Source organism: Mobula hypostoma, chromosome 5 (assembly GCF_963921235.1).
Source record: "Mobula hypostoma chromosome 5, sMobHyp1.1, whole genome shotgun sequence".
Lineage (NCBI taxonomy): Eukaryota > Metazoa > Chordata > Chondrichthyes > Myliobatiformes > Myliobatidae > Mobula > Mobula hypostoma.
Genome location: NC_086101.1, coordinates 6,579,258 through 6,594,286, shown reverse-complemented (window position 1 = coordinate 6,594,286; position 15,029 = coordinate 6,579,258). Strand labels below are relative to the sequence as shown.

The following is a 15,029-nucleotide window of genomic DNA, read 5'->3' as shown; positions in this document are numbered from 1 at the left end:
TCACTTCCATAACACGAATAGTGGATAACATAACTCAGCAAAAACCTTTAATCCTTCTGATATGGTGTCATTTTTACTCTGCGTATCTGCAGCATTCTTCTCAATTTTTCCTCTTCAATTCAGCAGCTTGAGTCCTTTTGCTTTTCTAGAGTGAGGGGTACAGACAGAGGACTCCCAGCTCAAGACAGATGAAGTCAAGTTAAAGACGTTTATGGGCATATTCATAACTACACATACAAACAGGTGTAATGAAAGACATTTGCAGCAACATCACAGACACAGAGCATTAAATACCCATCACTGATAATGAAATAAAATAAAATAACAGGAATGCACACACTCTTACAACTCAACCACACTTTATTCTACTTGTGCATAAGGAGAACAGTATAGTCCCTGTTATCCACACTCCTCTGAAGCCAGGACAGAACACTGCTGGTTTTCTACAGAATTGGCTTATCAGTTACGGATATTGACCATTTGGTAAATTGTATATGGTTCAATTCCTTACTTGTAAGATCAATTGCCATTCACAATGGAGGTGTTAAAGTCAATAGAAGCTACAAGCTGGCAACCGATGACACTTTAAAGTTAGAGAAGCAAGTTTCACATCCTTCCATTATTCTTATCTCACCTGTCTCCAGCACCCTCTATTGTGTACAGTAAGTCCTCACTCATCTGGCTTCGAGTACAGACTGCCGCAGTCACCCCTGCCTATCTTGTCCGTGGTGAGCAGAGGCGTCTCCGGCAGTCTCACTTCAAAGCTCTCCCTTGTCTGGTTTTGAATACACACTGCTGTAGTCATCTTCGCCTGGACATTGTCTTTAACCCTTGCTTTGCTGTATCTCCCACAGACCCAGCACTCACATGAAAAACATCAATTATACAAAAGGCGATGGTATGGATTGAGTGAACGAGGCAGGGAGCAAATGACAGTAGAAGAGGCGTGGGAGAATTTATTCATTTACTTATCATTCTTCTGACCTTTGTTTTCTCGCTGGTTTTATTTACAGACTTCACTGGGACTTATTTGTGAAATGGGACCCATTCAACGCCATCTTGTTTTCAAAGGGGTTTCTGCCCCTACAGCCCATGAGCCCCACTCCCGACATTGGTTCTGCAACCCGACCCGCTTACAGACCCAGAGCGGAACCGGAGCAGATTCTCAGCCACTTATTTTCATCCCCAGTCCAGAAGAAAGGATAAAGTTTCTCCGTGAATTTATTCCCAGTGAAGGTGTGGAGATGAGACTTGGTGTCCGCGTTGTAAAATGAAACCGTGCCCAGCCCGTAACTGAGACGAATCCCCAGCTTCTCCGGTATGGACTCAGCAGGGAGAGGGGACCCAGGGGAAGTGTTCACATAAAATCTGGCACCAACCCGTCCGATAGTCCAGAATCCATTCTCTGGGATCAATCCCACCCATCCCTTCCTCTCCACAGACTCTGCAGCAATTCCCACACTCCAGACATAATTTCCCGCCACCGCAACCTCCCAGTAATGTCTCCCCATTGTGAATCCCTCTGAGCCCAGCACACCAGCCCAGTCGGTGAACCTCTTGCCGGTGTCAGGGAGACTGCTCCAGGTCCCGCTCAGCCGCACGCTCTTCCGATCGTCCGACACTTCCAGTCTCGGATTTGCCGTTTCCACATCCAGGGTCACAGAAGCTGAGGAAGGGGTGTGGGAACAAAGAAAATACTGATTGAACATAGAACAGTAATGGCCCACTGTACTGTGTCAATCTTTTAACCCACTCCAAGATCAATCTCACCCTTCCCTCTCGCACAGCCCTGCATTTTTTCTTTCACCCATATTCCTATCTAAGAGTCTTTTAAATGCCCCTAATGTCCCTGCCTCTACCACCACCAATGGCAGACTTTAAGTTGATTAATGGCTACAACGTATTGCTGTGCAGTGTGGTTTGCCAGCTGCACAGAACAGAACAGGAAAGACTTGCAGTGGGTGGTGAGGGTAGCAGAGCGGGTTATTGGCACAACATTACCCTCCCTCAGAGACATTTATACTGGCAGACTTCAAAAGGCGGCTACTTGTATTTCAAAGGATCCCACTCATCCTGGACATCACCTGTTTTCCCCTCTACCTTCTGGGAAGAGATGCAGAGCATTAAGGACGAAAACAGAGAGATTCCTTAACAGCTTCTATCCACAAGCAGTGAAATGTATAACACCCCCTTCCCTTCTCCTGCCCCCCTCCTAAGACAGCGGCAGCTAAATGCATCACACTTCCAGGAATGGCAGGTGTGCAATAGTCCTACCCCGCCATCCATATATTATTAACTTTGGACTGCACTCCTGAGGTTTTAGAGTTTATTTTATGTATATATTCTTTGTCATGCTGCAAAACGTTGAGCTGCTAAACTGTGTTTCATTGCTCCACAACAATGACAATAAAGATATTCTATTCTATTCTAAACTTATATTAAAAACTAAATACTGGTTCTGAAACTGAAGACATAGAGTGGGTTACCACTGCCCCCGCATTCCACACATCCAGCACCCTCTGTATAAAACGCCTACTTCTGACATCCCCTCTATATTTTCCTCCAATCACCTTAAAATTAGACCCCTTGTTCAGGTATATTTTGGAGTTAGGGTATATATAGATCATTAACTTTAGCAACCAACCTTCAGATCTGAATATGGATTGTAGATTGAATTTAAAATACAGCTGGGAATGGTAAAATGCAGACCAGGAATCAGAATGAGTCATCCAGAACTAAATGCAATATTCAAAGTGTGGGATTCTATACACGATATTGTGGGGACATACTTGTCTATGACTGTTTTTATGAAGTCTATGACAGCCACGGTGTATTCATTCAGATCCACAGATGGGTCCTTGAACATGGTTCCGTCCACTGACTCAGGGAATACCATATCCACTCCTCTGCCTCCCACAACCACCTCCTTGTTGTCCTCATCACTGGAGCTCTGCTCCTTGGCCTCTGCGCAGGAAGACAGCCAAATGATCTGATTTCCTGAAATGCTGTCTGGGAATGGAATGGTAGGCACTCCTTATCTTCGTATAAGTGGTCTAATGTGTTGGGACCCCTGGTGATACAGGTTATATGCTGATGATAATTGGGCAGGGATTTCTTCAAACAACCCTGATCATGCAGTATCTCAAGCGCTTGATTATAATCGGCCACTGATGTTATGTAAACTGCGGCCAGGATCACGGAGGAGAACTCCCTTGGTAAATAAATACAGTAGCATGGTTGGCATTTGATCTTTAGACCTTCAAAGTTGGGGGAACACGAGTTTGACAAAACTGCCACGTTGGAACACAACCGAGAGTCTGTTGTGAAACACGCAATTCTACCTTTTGCCTTTTCCAAATCAGCAGTTTGGTCCATCCTGTGTATCGAGAAGTCATTGGGTCCATTGCTAGATGTTATCCATGCAGTAAAGATAATCATCATGTATCTTTTTAATATGGGTAGTGTTTAAAGAATTGAGGGGCAGCACTGCATGCTGCGTGCCAACAGACGTTTTGCATGTGCCATCTTGGGCACACGTGCCATAGGTTTACCAGCACTTCTCAAGGCACCAGCTGATTTAACATGCCTGTAGTAAGTGTAAATGATATTCTATTGGTTTCATTCTGAGACACTTCTTGTTAAATAGTTATAGGCCTGGTAGGGAGAGGGTGGTAGACTATATCTTCATCCCTCTGAACGTTGGAGAATGAGAGATTTAAATTATGAGTGGCAGAGATAAAGAGGATGATAACAGTCTTCTCCCCAGGGAGCTCAAAAGTAGATTCAAGATTCAAGACATGAGAAAGTCTGCAGATGCTGGAAATCCAAAGCAATACACACAAAATGCTGGAAGAACTCAGCAGGTCAGGCTGCATCTGTGGAAAAGAGCCAACAGTCGACGTTTCGGGCTGAGACCCTTCATCGGGATTGTGTAATGTTGCACAGACGTAAAGGAGAACAAAATAATTGTTACTCTGGATCTGATGCAGCACAAAAAAACAATGAGATAAAGAACACAATAAATATAAATATATAGAAATAATAAAAGTAAATAACTGTAAATCAACAATGGCATTAGAGAGCTGCTTCTTCGAGCTTAATTAATAAGAGAGCTTCTGTGGAAACAGCTTAATTTCTACCCTTAATGTCGTTTTTTCCCTTTTCAATGTGGATAGGATTCTGTCAGTGCTCTAGACCTGCAGCTGCACACAAACTACCATTCTTTACGGTGATGGCTTCCGCTCTTGGGGCTCACTGACCGGCCGCTTTTCAATAAACCAAGGGTGCGGCCTCGAAGGGAAGTGCACCTGTGGGGTGCTGAGGCTTTGCGACCCCGTGGATGAGCCAGTTCTATGTTAGTGTCACCGACTGAAGTGTCACTGGAGAAAAGGGAATACCGGGAACAGCGGATCGGCTATCAGAGATCTCTGTGCTCACTGAACCACGCGCGCTCTCTCTTGCTCTCACTGGTGGGGGAAGAGTTTGTTGCCCATTCCCAAGTTATAGAACTCAGGAAAAACAGCAACACGGCAGACTTTAACATCAATCAGTAGTTTTTATTATTTGTCTCCCTTCTTGTTGTGTGCCACCTGCCTGCTCCTTTGTCAGGGAGAGAGAGAGAGAGAGCCTGTGGCATGTTGAATGGATTGGGTGAGCAATTAGTTTTTGTTGTACTGCAGATCATGGGGGCTTTGCTGTTGCTTGCTTGGTGGGTGCTAATGCCTTTTGCTGTAGTAAGTGTGGGAGGTTCGATTGTTGCCACTGCTTGTGTGTCGGAGGGGGAGTAGGGGGCCTTTGAGGTTACTGTCACTCATTCTTTGGGGTACAATTCTCTTTTCATGGATGTCTGCGAAGAGTGAGAATTTCAGGCTGTGTATTGTATACATTCTCTGATATTAAATGGAATTATTGACAACATTACACAGCTTATACACATGGAATGATTGTATGTTCATAAAGTGATGCTCAGCACAGAAGTGACTCTGACAGGAAATGATGAAGTAGTGGTGGGGGGGGGTATGGAAGGATGGGTTAGTGAGTGGAGCCATAGGTTTAGAGTGAGAGGGGAAAAGTTTAAAAGCAACCTAAAGGGCAACTGTTTTCACTCAGAGGACGGTGGGGGTCTGGAACAAGCTGTCAAGTGGACAGTCTGAGGGAGATACGATAATATCATTTAAGAAGGACTGGGTGGGTACATGATGGGGCCTGGAAGGATATGGACCGATCACAGGACATTCAGACCAGCTGAGTGAGCACCGTGGTCAGTATGAGCTGGTTGGGCTGAAGGGCCTTTATCCACTCTGCATTGCTTTATCTCTCTAAAGATTAATGATTTTCAAATATTTGCTTTATTTGTCACACGAACATCGAAACATAGAGTGACAATGTGCTGTCTGTGCCAATGACTAACAGTCTCAGGATGTGCTGGGAGGAGTCAGCAAGTGGCACCAAAGCAGAATGCCCACAAAGTACTAACCCTAACTCACACATCCTTGGAACATGGGAGGAAATCAGACCACCAACACGAGCATAGAAACTCCTTACAGACAGCGGTGAGAATTGAACACCAGTCACTGCCACCCCATGACTCTTTGACTCTAGTTTGAACTGATACTTTACTAAGCCTATACAGAAAAGAAGCTAGATTTGGTATATGAATGAAATTTCAAAATGATAGACACAACAAGAGATTCAACAGATGCTGGGAATCCAGAGTAACATGCACAAAATAATGTATGCACAAAATGCTGGAGGAGCTCAGCAGGTCAGGCAACATCTGTGGAGGGGAAGAAACAGTCGATGTTTCAGGCTGAGACCCTGTCAGACCTGTCCTGATGAAGGGAAACAGCCCTAAATTTCAGGTGCTTTACATCTGTCATCTACTCTCGTCTTTGCATCCTCATCTACTGTATAACGATCTGATTTTATTTGTCAAAAGAGTAATGAACAAATCAGGGTAAAAGGAAGCTGAAGTTTTACCAGGATTAAAGGCATCGAGGATCTCCTTCCACACTGTTTCCAAGAAAGGTCCTTTGAATTTTTCCACATTCAGAAAGCCGTCCTTGACTGACAGTTCCTGGTGCTCATCATTTCCACTGTAAATATTAAACACAATCCCAAATTAGCTATCAACACGTTTCTGAGCAATTTGTACACACCTTGGAGAGCCTCAATAAAGAACACATCCTACCTTGTATTACGCCAAGAGTCCTCCTGAAATATAGAAGCACAGATGTGAATTGATCAGGAATGGCTGTCTAATCTGTAACAGAGATTACATCAGACTTGCTGCCCGTTGAGCTTTATAAAATTGCAACAAAACTTCCTGGCTCTTGAACTCAGTGCCTCCACTAATGAAGGCAAGTGGAGAATACAGCCCAGCCCATCACAGGGAAAACCCTCCCCACCATTTACACAGTGGCTCAAGAAAGCAGCAGCCTTCTCCAAGGACCCCCACCGCCCAGGCCGCGCTCTCTTCTCATCAGGAAGGAGGTATGGAAACCTCACATCCCGCTCCATCAGATTCAGGAACAGTTATTACCCTACAACCATCAGGTTTCTAAACCAGAGCCGAAAACTTCACTCACCTCAATACTAAACTGATTCCATAAGCAATAAGCTCACTTTCAAGGACTCTACAACTCGTATTCTCGTTACTATTTATTTATGTTTTTTTTTGCACAATTTCTCTTCTGTTGCATGTTGGTTGTTTGTCAGTATTTGCATGAAGTTTTTCAATGGTTCTATTGTACTTTTTTGTTCTACTATGAATACCCGCAAGAAAATGGATCTTGGTATAGTATGTGGTGACACACACTTACTTTGATAATAAATCTACTTTGAACTCTGAGGATGCAATACGCTTTCTTTATCCCCTTATCAACATGTGCAACCACTTACAGAGAGCCAGATACCTGGAACTGAAGATCCCTCTGTTCATCAACACTGTTTTGAAGATCCAGCCATTAACTGTGTACTCTCACTTTATGACAGACCTCCCAAACCTCGGCATCTCACACTGCCCTGGGTTAAACTCCATCCTCACCTGCAACTGATCAGTATCCCACAGTTGTCCTCGCCCTGGTGACCAACGTTGTGTGTGGCTGTATCAGGCGGTGCATGGAACGTGATTACGTGGGCACCAAGTACCGCTCAGTGCCGAGATTCTACCTGTTCCCGGTGTTGTGAAGGATAGGCCTGGACCTGTTGCCGTGCAACGTCCCAGTCAGCCGGACGTTGCCGCACTGCCCATCATTCGTGGAGAAGCTCTTTGACCACAAGTCCATCAGGCAGTGGTCAGCACACGGCTCCTGACCCCACGATTAGCATTGAGGATCTGGTTATTGCATTGTCAGCACAAGTCCAAAAATAAAAACTACTATTACATTTTAAAATAAAAAAATATAAAAAATAAAATAGTGCAACATGTGAGCAAAATAGTGAGGTCGTGTTCTGTCCAGAAATCTGATGGCAGAGGGGAGGAAGCTGTTCCTAAACCAGTGAGGGTGTGTTTTCCGGTTCCTGTACCTCCTCCCTGATGGTAATAATGAGAAGAGGGCTTGTCCTGGATTGTGACTGCCCATCATGATGGATGCTGTTTTTCTGAGGAATCACCGTTTGAAGGTGTCCGCGATACTGGGAAGGGGTGTGCCGATGATGTAGCCGGCTGGAGTTTACAACCCTCTGCAGCTTTTTTCTGATCCTGTGCATTGGTTCCAGTCGGCGACACATTAACAACATTTAGAAGGGACAGGTACATGGATAGGGAAGGTTTATTGGGATATGGGGCCAAACGCAGGCAAATGGGGCATCCTGGTCGGCTTGGGGATGAAGGGCCTGGCTCCATGCTCAGTGACTCTAGAACATTCCCAGAAAGGTTATTGGCAATTCGATGATACATCTATCCAGAAGAGCTTAAACAATCAATTAATTTAAGTGTGATGTAAATTATTGGAGAAACTTGGCTTTATGATTAAATTGGAGCCCAATATTTAGTGGCGCTTTCCATACTTATAAACGTAAATAGGAGCACTATGTGGCTAATAAGACAAAATACATCACTTCACCTTAAGAGTTTCTTCCCCCGGGCAGTTAATCTGATCAACCATTCCAGTTTGCCCCCCCCACACCCCCTCTATCGACTAACCCTGGCACTGCACTGTAAATGCTTCAAACCACTTTTACATTGCTATTTACATTATAAATATATGCTGGGATTCATGTTTTATGAACATTTTATTCCATTATCTGTGCTTTAATCTTTAATTTTATTTTAATATAATGATTTACAGTGGTTGAATGTTGTTTTTGGTTGCATCTTGCACTTTGACCCACTCACCACCTCAAATTCCTAAAAATACACTCCGTGGCCACTTTATTAGGTACACCTTTACTCCAAATATCCAATCAGTCAAACAACTCAATGCATGAAACATGCCGATGTGGTCAAGATGTCCAGTTGCTTTTCAGACCAAATATCGGCATATGGAAGAAATGTGATCCAAGTGGTTTTGACCATGGAGTGATTGCTGGTGCCAGAAGGGATGGTTTGAGTATCTCAGAAACTACTGATCTCCTGGGATTTTCATGCACAATTATCTCTAAACTTTACAGAGAATGGTTGTGAAAAACAAAAAAAAAGTCCAGTGAGGAGCAGTTCTGTGAGCAAAAATGCCATGTTAATGAGAGAGGTCAGAGGAGAATGGCCAGACTGGTTCAAGCTGACAGAAAGGTGACTGTATCTCAAATAACCGTGCATTACAACAGTGGTGTGCAGAAGACCATCACTGAATGCACAACACACGGAACATTGACAACACACACACACACACACACACATGAGACGCATCATCATGACTGGAAAAAGAAGGTAAGAAGTCAGAGCGAGAAGGTGAGGAGAGGGGAGCAAGAAATACAAGGTGGTGGGTGACAGGTGAAACCTGGAGAGGGGGAAGGTTGAAGCAAAGAGCCAGGAAGTTGACTGGTGAAAGAGATAAAGGAGCAGAGAAGGGGGAATCTGATTGGAGAGTGTATAAACCATGGAAGAAAGGGAATGGGAGGAACACCAGCCGGAGGTGATGAGCTGATAAAACAGGAATGGAGAAATTTGAAAGAGAGGGGGAACAATTACTGGAAGTTTGAGAAATTGATGCTCATGCCATCAGGTCAGAGGCTACCCAGACAAAATACAAGGTGTTGTTCCTCCAACCTAAGTGTGGCCTCATCATGGCAGAACAAGAGGCCGTGTCAGAATGGGAATGGGGAGTAGAAATGAAATCACAAGATCACAAGACAAGACAAAGGAGCAGAAGTAGGCCATTCGGCCCATCGAGTCTGCTCCACAGCTCCCCCATGAGCTAAACTATTCACCCATCTAGTTCCAATTTCTGGCTTTTTCTCCATATCCCTTGATACCCTGACTAATTAGATACCTGTCAATCTCCTCCTTAAACACCCTCAATGATCGGGCCTCCACAGCCATATGTGGCAACGAATTCCACAAATCCACGACCCTCTGGCTAAAAAAATTTCTCCTCATCTCTGTTTTAACTGGGTACCCTCTAATTCTAAGACTATGGCCTCTTGTCCTGGACTCACCCACCAAGAGAAACAACCTTTCCACACCTACTCTGTCCAACCCTTTCAACATTCGAAACGTTTCTATGAGATCCCCTCTCATTCTTCTATACTCTAATGAATACAATCCAAGAGCTGACAAACGCTCCTCATATGTTAGCCCCTGCATTCCAGGAATCATCCTCGTAAATCTTCTCTGAACTCTCTCCAACATCAGTATATCCTTTCTAAGATAGGGGGCCCAAAACTGCACACGGTAATCCAAATGAGGTCTCACTAATGCCCTATAGAGCCTCATCAACACCTCCTTACTCTTATACACTATTCCTCTTGAAATGAGTCGCCACTGGGAGATCCCATTACTCTCAGCATATCTCAAATTCCTCACTGTGCCCAGGTTGATTATTGGTAAACAGACCAATAAATGGAAGTGGAATCTTAATATCTAGTCTCTAACTCAACGAAAGTTCTTTCTGTTAACTATTTCCAGACTTAGTGTATAATGGGCCCAGTAGTAATCCTCACCTTCAGAAAGAGCATTATGTCTTTTTGTTCCATCTGTTCTTGCAACTTGAAGAGTTTCCGCTGAAGAGATTTTAAACACTCCTGGATTTCTAGAAGGTTATTCTGCATCTTTCCCAAAATCTCCCCCTTCTCTTGTTGGAGATCGGCGATCAAAGCTTTCTCCTTCCCAGTGAGAAACTGGTGCATTTCGGAGAACTCTGACATGATGTGCTTCTCCAGAACCTGTGACTGGTCCTGTGGGAATGAAACAGGTGAAATAAGAAGGTGGTATGATCGAGGGAAGAAAGCAAAACACTGGCACTGGTAGCGGAAGACTTTACCCTGATCTCAGAAATCTTCTGTTTCTGCTGGTGCTCCATTTCCAGAATCAGTGATTTCTTCTCTGTGGCAGAGTCCAGGGAAGATTTCACCAAAGCCTTTTGGAAAAACGAAAACAAAGTTAGAGCGTGTAAATCACAATCAAATTGTAAGACTTCCAGCACGTTACCTTAAATATTTCAACAGCTTCGTTAACGGGCATGAAATGGTGCTCCCGGTGTTCCCGCGCATCTCTGCAAGAGTAGCAGATCAGCTTCGTGTCGGTTTGGCAAAACAGCTTCAGTTCTTCCTGGTGTTCGTCGCAGAGAAATTTGTCCCCCTTCTCTCTTGTCTTCAGGTTCAATTTTCGAGCTTTCTCGGACAAGTTCGCCAAGGCGCGGCTGGCTCTGAGGTTTCTTTCTGCAAACTCCTCGCCGCATTCCGGGCAGCAGATCTTCTCCGTTGTCTCCCAAGTCCGGGTGACGCAGGAGCGACAGAAGTTGTGGCCGCACTGCAGTGTCACCGGGTCGGTAAAGAAGTCAAGGCAAATGGGACAAGCCAGATCTTCCGACAAGCTCTCGTCCTGTTGTGTGGAAGCCATTTTCGCACTCAGCAATCTGCGATTGGGCGGGAGAGGAAAAACTTCTTAGTCTCCGACTGCTGATGGATTGCTGCAGTTCGCCGCTTGTCCGCTGAACGTATTGTATTCCCGGGAGGGGGAGGGAGGTGGGGGTGCTGGGGAGAGACTGAGAGAAAGAACCTGAAATAACAAACTGCCGGAGAAACTCAGCGTGCGGAGCAGCGGGGGCGGGGGGACAATTCTTTTCCCATCGCAAGAGCTGTCCCCACTCTTGAGTTCCTCCAGCAGATTGTGTGATGTTCCCGATTCCACTGTCCGCAATCTCCTGTGTCTTCACGAATTCACGGCAGTCCGTCATTAGCCAATGTAACAGAGACTTTCAGTCAGCCTCAAGACTCCCCCCACCCATTGCTTTTCACCAGTATCCAAGCGAAGATCATTTGTCGCTTTAATTGAATCACAGGTTCAAATCCGGAACGGAGGAGTAGAGAAAGTTCGGAATGGGAGAGGAATAATTCTCTGCGTTTAGTTATCGCCACATATTCGCCGGGATTTGTTTTTTTCATCGTCGGACACGACACTGATCACGTCCCCGCCCGCACCCACCCACCTTCCCCCCTCATCTGGCATCACCTATCACCTTGTACTTCTTCCCCACCCCACCTTCCTATTCTGCCTTCTGTCCCCTTCCTTTCCAGTCCTGATGAATGGCCTCGGCCGACAACCTCCACTGTTTATTCCATTCCATAGATGCTGCCTGACCTGCTGAGTTCCTCCAGCATTTTGTGTGCGTTGCTCGGGATTTCGTGCATTTGCAGAATCTCTTGTGTTTAATAGTCGCCTAGTGTTTTAAACTGATTCCAGCTCTGGTCACCTACCTAGAGGAAAAGAACCGATGTGATTCAGAGTAGAGTGAAAATTTACAAGCATTTTACCAGGACTCGAAGACCTGAGTGTTGAAGAGGTTAGGACTTTATTTCCTAGAGCACAGGAAAACGAGGGGAGATTTGAGAGAGGTATACAAAGTTATGAGGGGATGCAGATAGCGTAGATGGAAGTAGACTTTTTCCCACTGAGGCTGGGAGGGACTAGAGCTAAAGGTCATATGTTAAGGGTGAAAGGTGAAATGTTAAGGGGGGACCTGAGGGAGAATTTCTTCACTCAGAATGTGGTGCTAGTGTGGAACGAAATGCCAGCGGAACTGGTGGACGTGGATTCGATAGTAACATTTAAGAGAAGTTTGGACAGGTACATGGATATCAAGCTATGGTCCACGTGTGGCTCGATGGGACTGGTTTCAGCACCACTGGACGGGCCGCAGGAACTGTTTCTGTGCTGCAGCACTCCAGGACTGTATGAATGGTGGCAGAATACAGACGGTCCCACCCCAGCCCTCCTGTTGCACGGGGGGTCACATTGACAAACTTATTCTCGTGATCCGGCAAACGCCGAACTGCAGATGTGGAATGCAGGTGGAATTTCTCAAGTGGACATCACAGTGTCCAGTACTACAGGAGAGGGAAGCCCGAGATATGTTTGTTTAATCCTGATCCCCTTGTGCAGGAATTTGCCCCTTCCATCGTCAGAATGTGGCCCTGATCTCCCTGCAGTACTGATTCCCAGCAGCAGGTGGGGACCTTGAGTCCTGACACCGCATGGACCTTGGCCTCTGCTGTACTTGGTACGTATCTCAAGAGCATGTGGACAGATTGACATCTCAAAAATCACAAGGGCCGGACATTTTAAACTAAAGCAGAAAATAAATGCAGTAGATCAGCAGGGGAAGAAGAGTACAGAGTTACTATAAATGCAGATAAGAGGTTCTGGAGATGATGGAAATCTTGAACACACAAAGTACTGGAGGAATTCTGAAGGTCAGGCAGTGTCCATGGAGAGGACTAAAGAGTCAACATTTTGGGCTGAGTCGCTTCATCAGGCTCTTCTGTAAATGGCATAGATTGTGAAGAATATCAGAGTCACAGAATAGCATAGCACAGACAGACCCTTCGGCCCAACTCATTCATGCTGCCCACTGTGCCAATTAAGCTAAACTGGTCCCATTTACCCATATTTGACCCAATGCCCTCTAATACTTTCCTATCAATGTACTTATCCAAGTGTCCTTATTGCACTTGTCCCAACCACTTCCTCGGGCAGCTCCTCCACATATGGACTACACTGGAGTGATTCGGTTGCTCCTCAGGACTTTAGTAAAATTTTCACCTTACCTTAAACCTGTGCCCTCCAGTTCTTTATTTCCGAACCATTTGCCCATCATGATGAGCCCAGCTCAGCTATGAATGGTCCCAAGTCTGGCTGTGAAGGATTGGGCATGGGGCAAGCAGCCCCAACCCATGAAAATGCCAACGGAAGCTGCAAATATGTCATTCCTGGGGGAGAGCGGATCTTCAAAGATGGACTACACTTGGGGACAATTTGAAAGACAGGCCCAGGTCAGAGGATGTTGGCAAGTTGCTATAGGCAGAGGTGACAGGCTTTAGAAGAATAAGATCACCCTTCATTCTCCTGCGTCTACTCCAGCGCTGAAACAGGCCCTTCGGCCCATCCAGCCCATGCTGCCTGATCTTCTGCTCAGTCCCACCTACTTGCACCACAAGCATATCCCTGCAGACCCCTCTCATCCTACCCAAACTTCTCTTGAACCCCCATCATCTTTAATCTTAGCTTTTGGTTCTATTTGCAAGGGAAAAGACTACAGATGTTTGATTTGGAGGCACCAAGTTGCAGACTCAGACAGCTCCATCACGGGCACCAACCTCCCCGGCAACGTGAACATCAAAACTTGATGCATCAGATCTGGAGTGGCTCTCCTTTACACTTGAGTGCTGGAAATGACATTCAACAATCTCGAATCTTTAGAAAATGATGCCTCAAAAAGGCAGCATCCATTACTAGGAACCCTCACCACCCAGGACAGGCCCTCTTCCCATTACAACCATTAGGGAGGAGAGGTACAAGAGCATGAAGACACACGCACAACATTTTAGGAACAACTTCTTCCCCTCCACCAAGTTTCTGAACCCATGAACACCACCTCACCATACTGATTCTTTTTAAGATATACATTGTGATAATTTTACTATATTCTATGTATTGCTCTGTACTGCTGCCTCAAAACTGCAGATTTCATGACATTTGTCAGTGATGATAAACCTGATTCTGAATCTCAAAAAGACTTATGAAGATAGGTTGAGCGAGCTGGGTCAGACTCCAGTCATCTGTGATACTGAAGGTCAAAGACTGAAATCAGTGAGTCCGGGGGCCAAGGCCCGAAGGTTGGACTACTGGTCTGGTGTGTCTAGAAGCCATAACCTATCATCTAGGATTTCAGGGCTTAGGAGTGGAAAGCAGAGGCCTGTCCTGTGGTTCGAGGCCTGCCTCTGTGTCTGAGAGGACGGGAGGGTGGGAAAGGTTTTTTTCTGCTGCCACACATGCAAAATGCTGGAGGAACTCAGCATGTCAGGCAGTATCTATAGGGAGGATAAAACAGTCAATGTTTGGGGTGAAGATTCGGACAATTTATTGTGGAACAGGACTTGTTTTGCTGCTTCTTGTGTTGTGTTCTGTTCCGCTGGGCATTGTGGACATGCTATACGGGCGCTGGAATATGAGGTGACACATGCGGGCATCAGGTCTACGCATGCAGGCTCCGCCCAACTAACAGGATTCACCTGCCACTCGTTCCAGACTCATCACCTGCAGCCTGTTTAACCCCACTTCTCATGCACAGTCCTCGTTCACTCATTGAACCAGTGGCTTCAAACAGTTGCTCTTAGCTTTCCGGTCTCCCTACCCGAAGTTGACCTCATTGCCTGTTGGGCATGGTTTCAGTTCTCTCTTGCTTTAGAGCCCCTCGTGGCTGGTTATTTTGTGGCCTATTATTAACCATTCACCGCTGAATCGTCTCCACTGCCCTGCTTCTGGGCCAGCCCCCCACATTTCCTGACAGTGGGCTGCCCCCACTACACTGAGGATCAGTTCTTGGAGAGCAAATATGCGATTTCAATCCACACCCGTGTTCAAAGTACAC

The 15,029-nt window shown here is 45.6% G+C and overlaps 1 protein-coding gene across 1 annotated transcript; it reads right to left on the bottom strand.

Annotated features, from left to right (window-relative positions):
* Positions 1 to 360: 360 nt before the first annotated feature.
* On the bottom strand, positions 361 to 10,999 carry LOC134346427 (zinc-binding protein A33-like). The gene is made up of 6 exons (XM_063047797.1): positions 10,589 to 10,999; positions 10,422 to 10,517; positions 10,102 to 10,335; positions 6,191 to 6,213; positions 5,980 to 6,095; positions 361 to 1,666 (listed from the first exon to the last, which is right to left on the bottom strand). The coding sequence occupies exons 1-6, from the start codon at positions 10,997 to 10,999 to the stop codon at positions 1,134 to 1,136; spliced, it is 1,413 nt and encodes a 470-aa protein (XP_062903867.1). The 3' UTR covers positions 361 to 1,133.
* Positions 11,000 to 15,029: the final 4,030 nt, after the last annotated feature.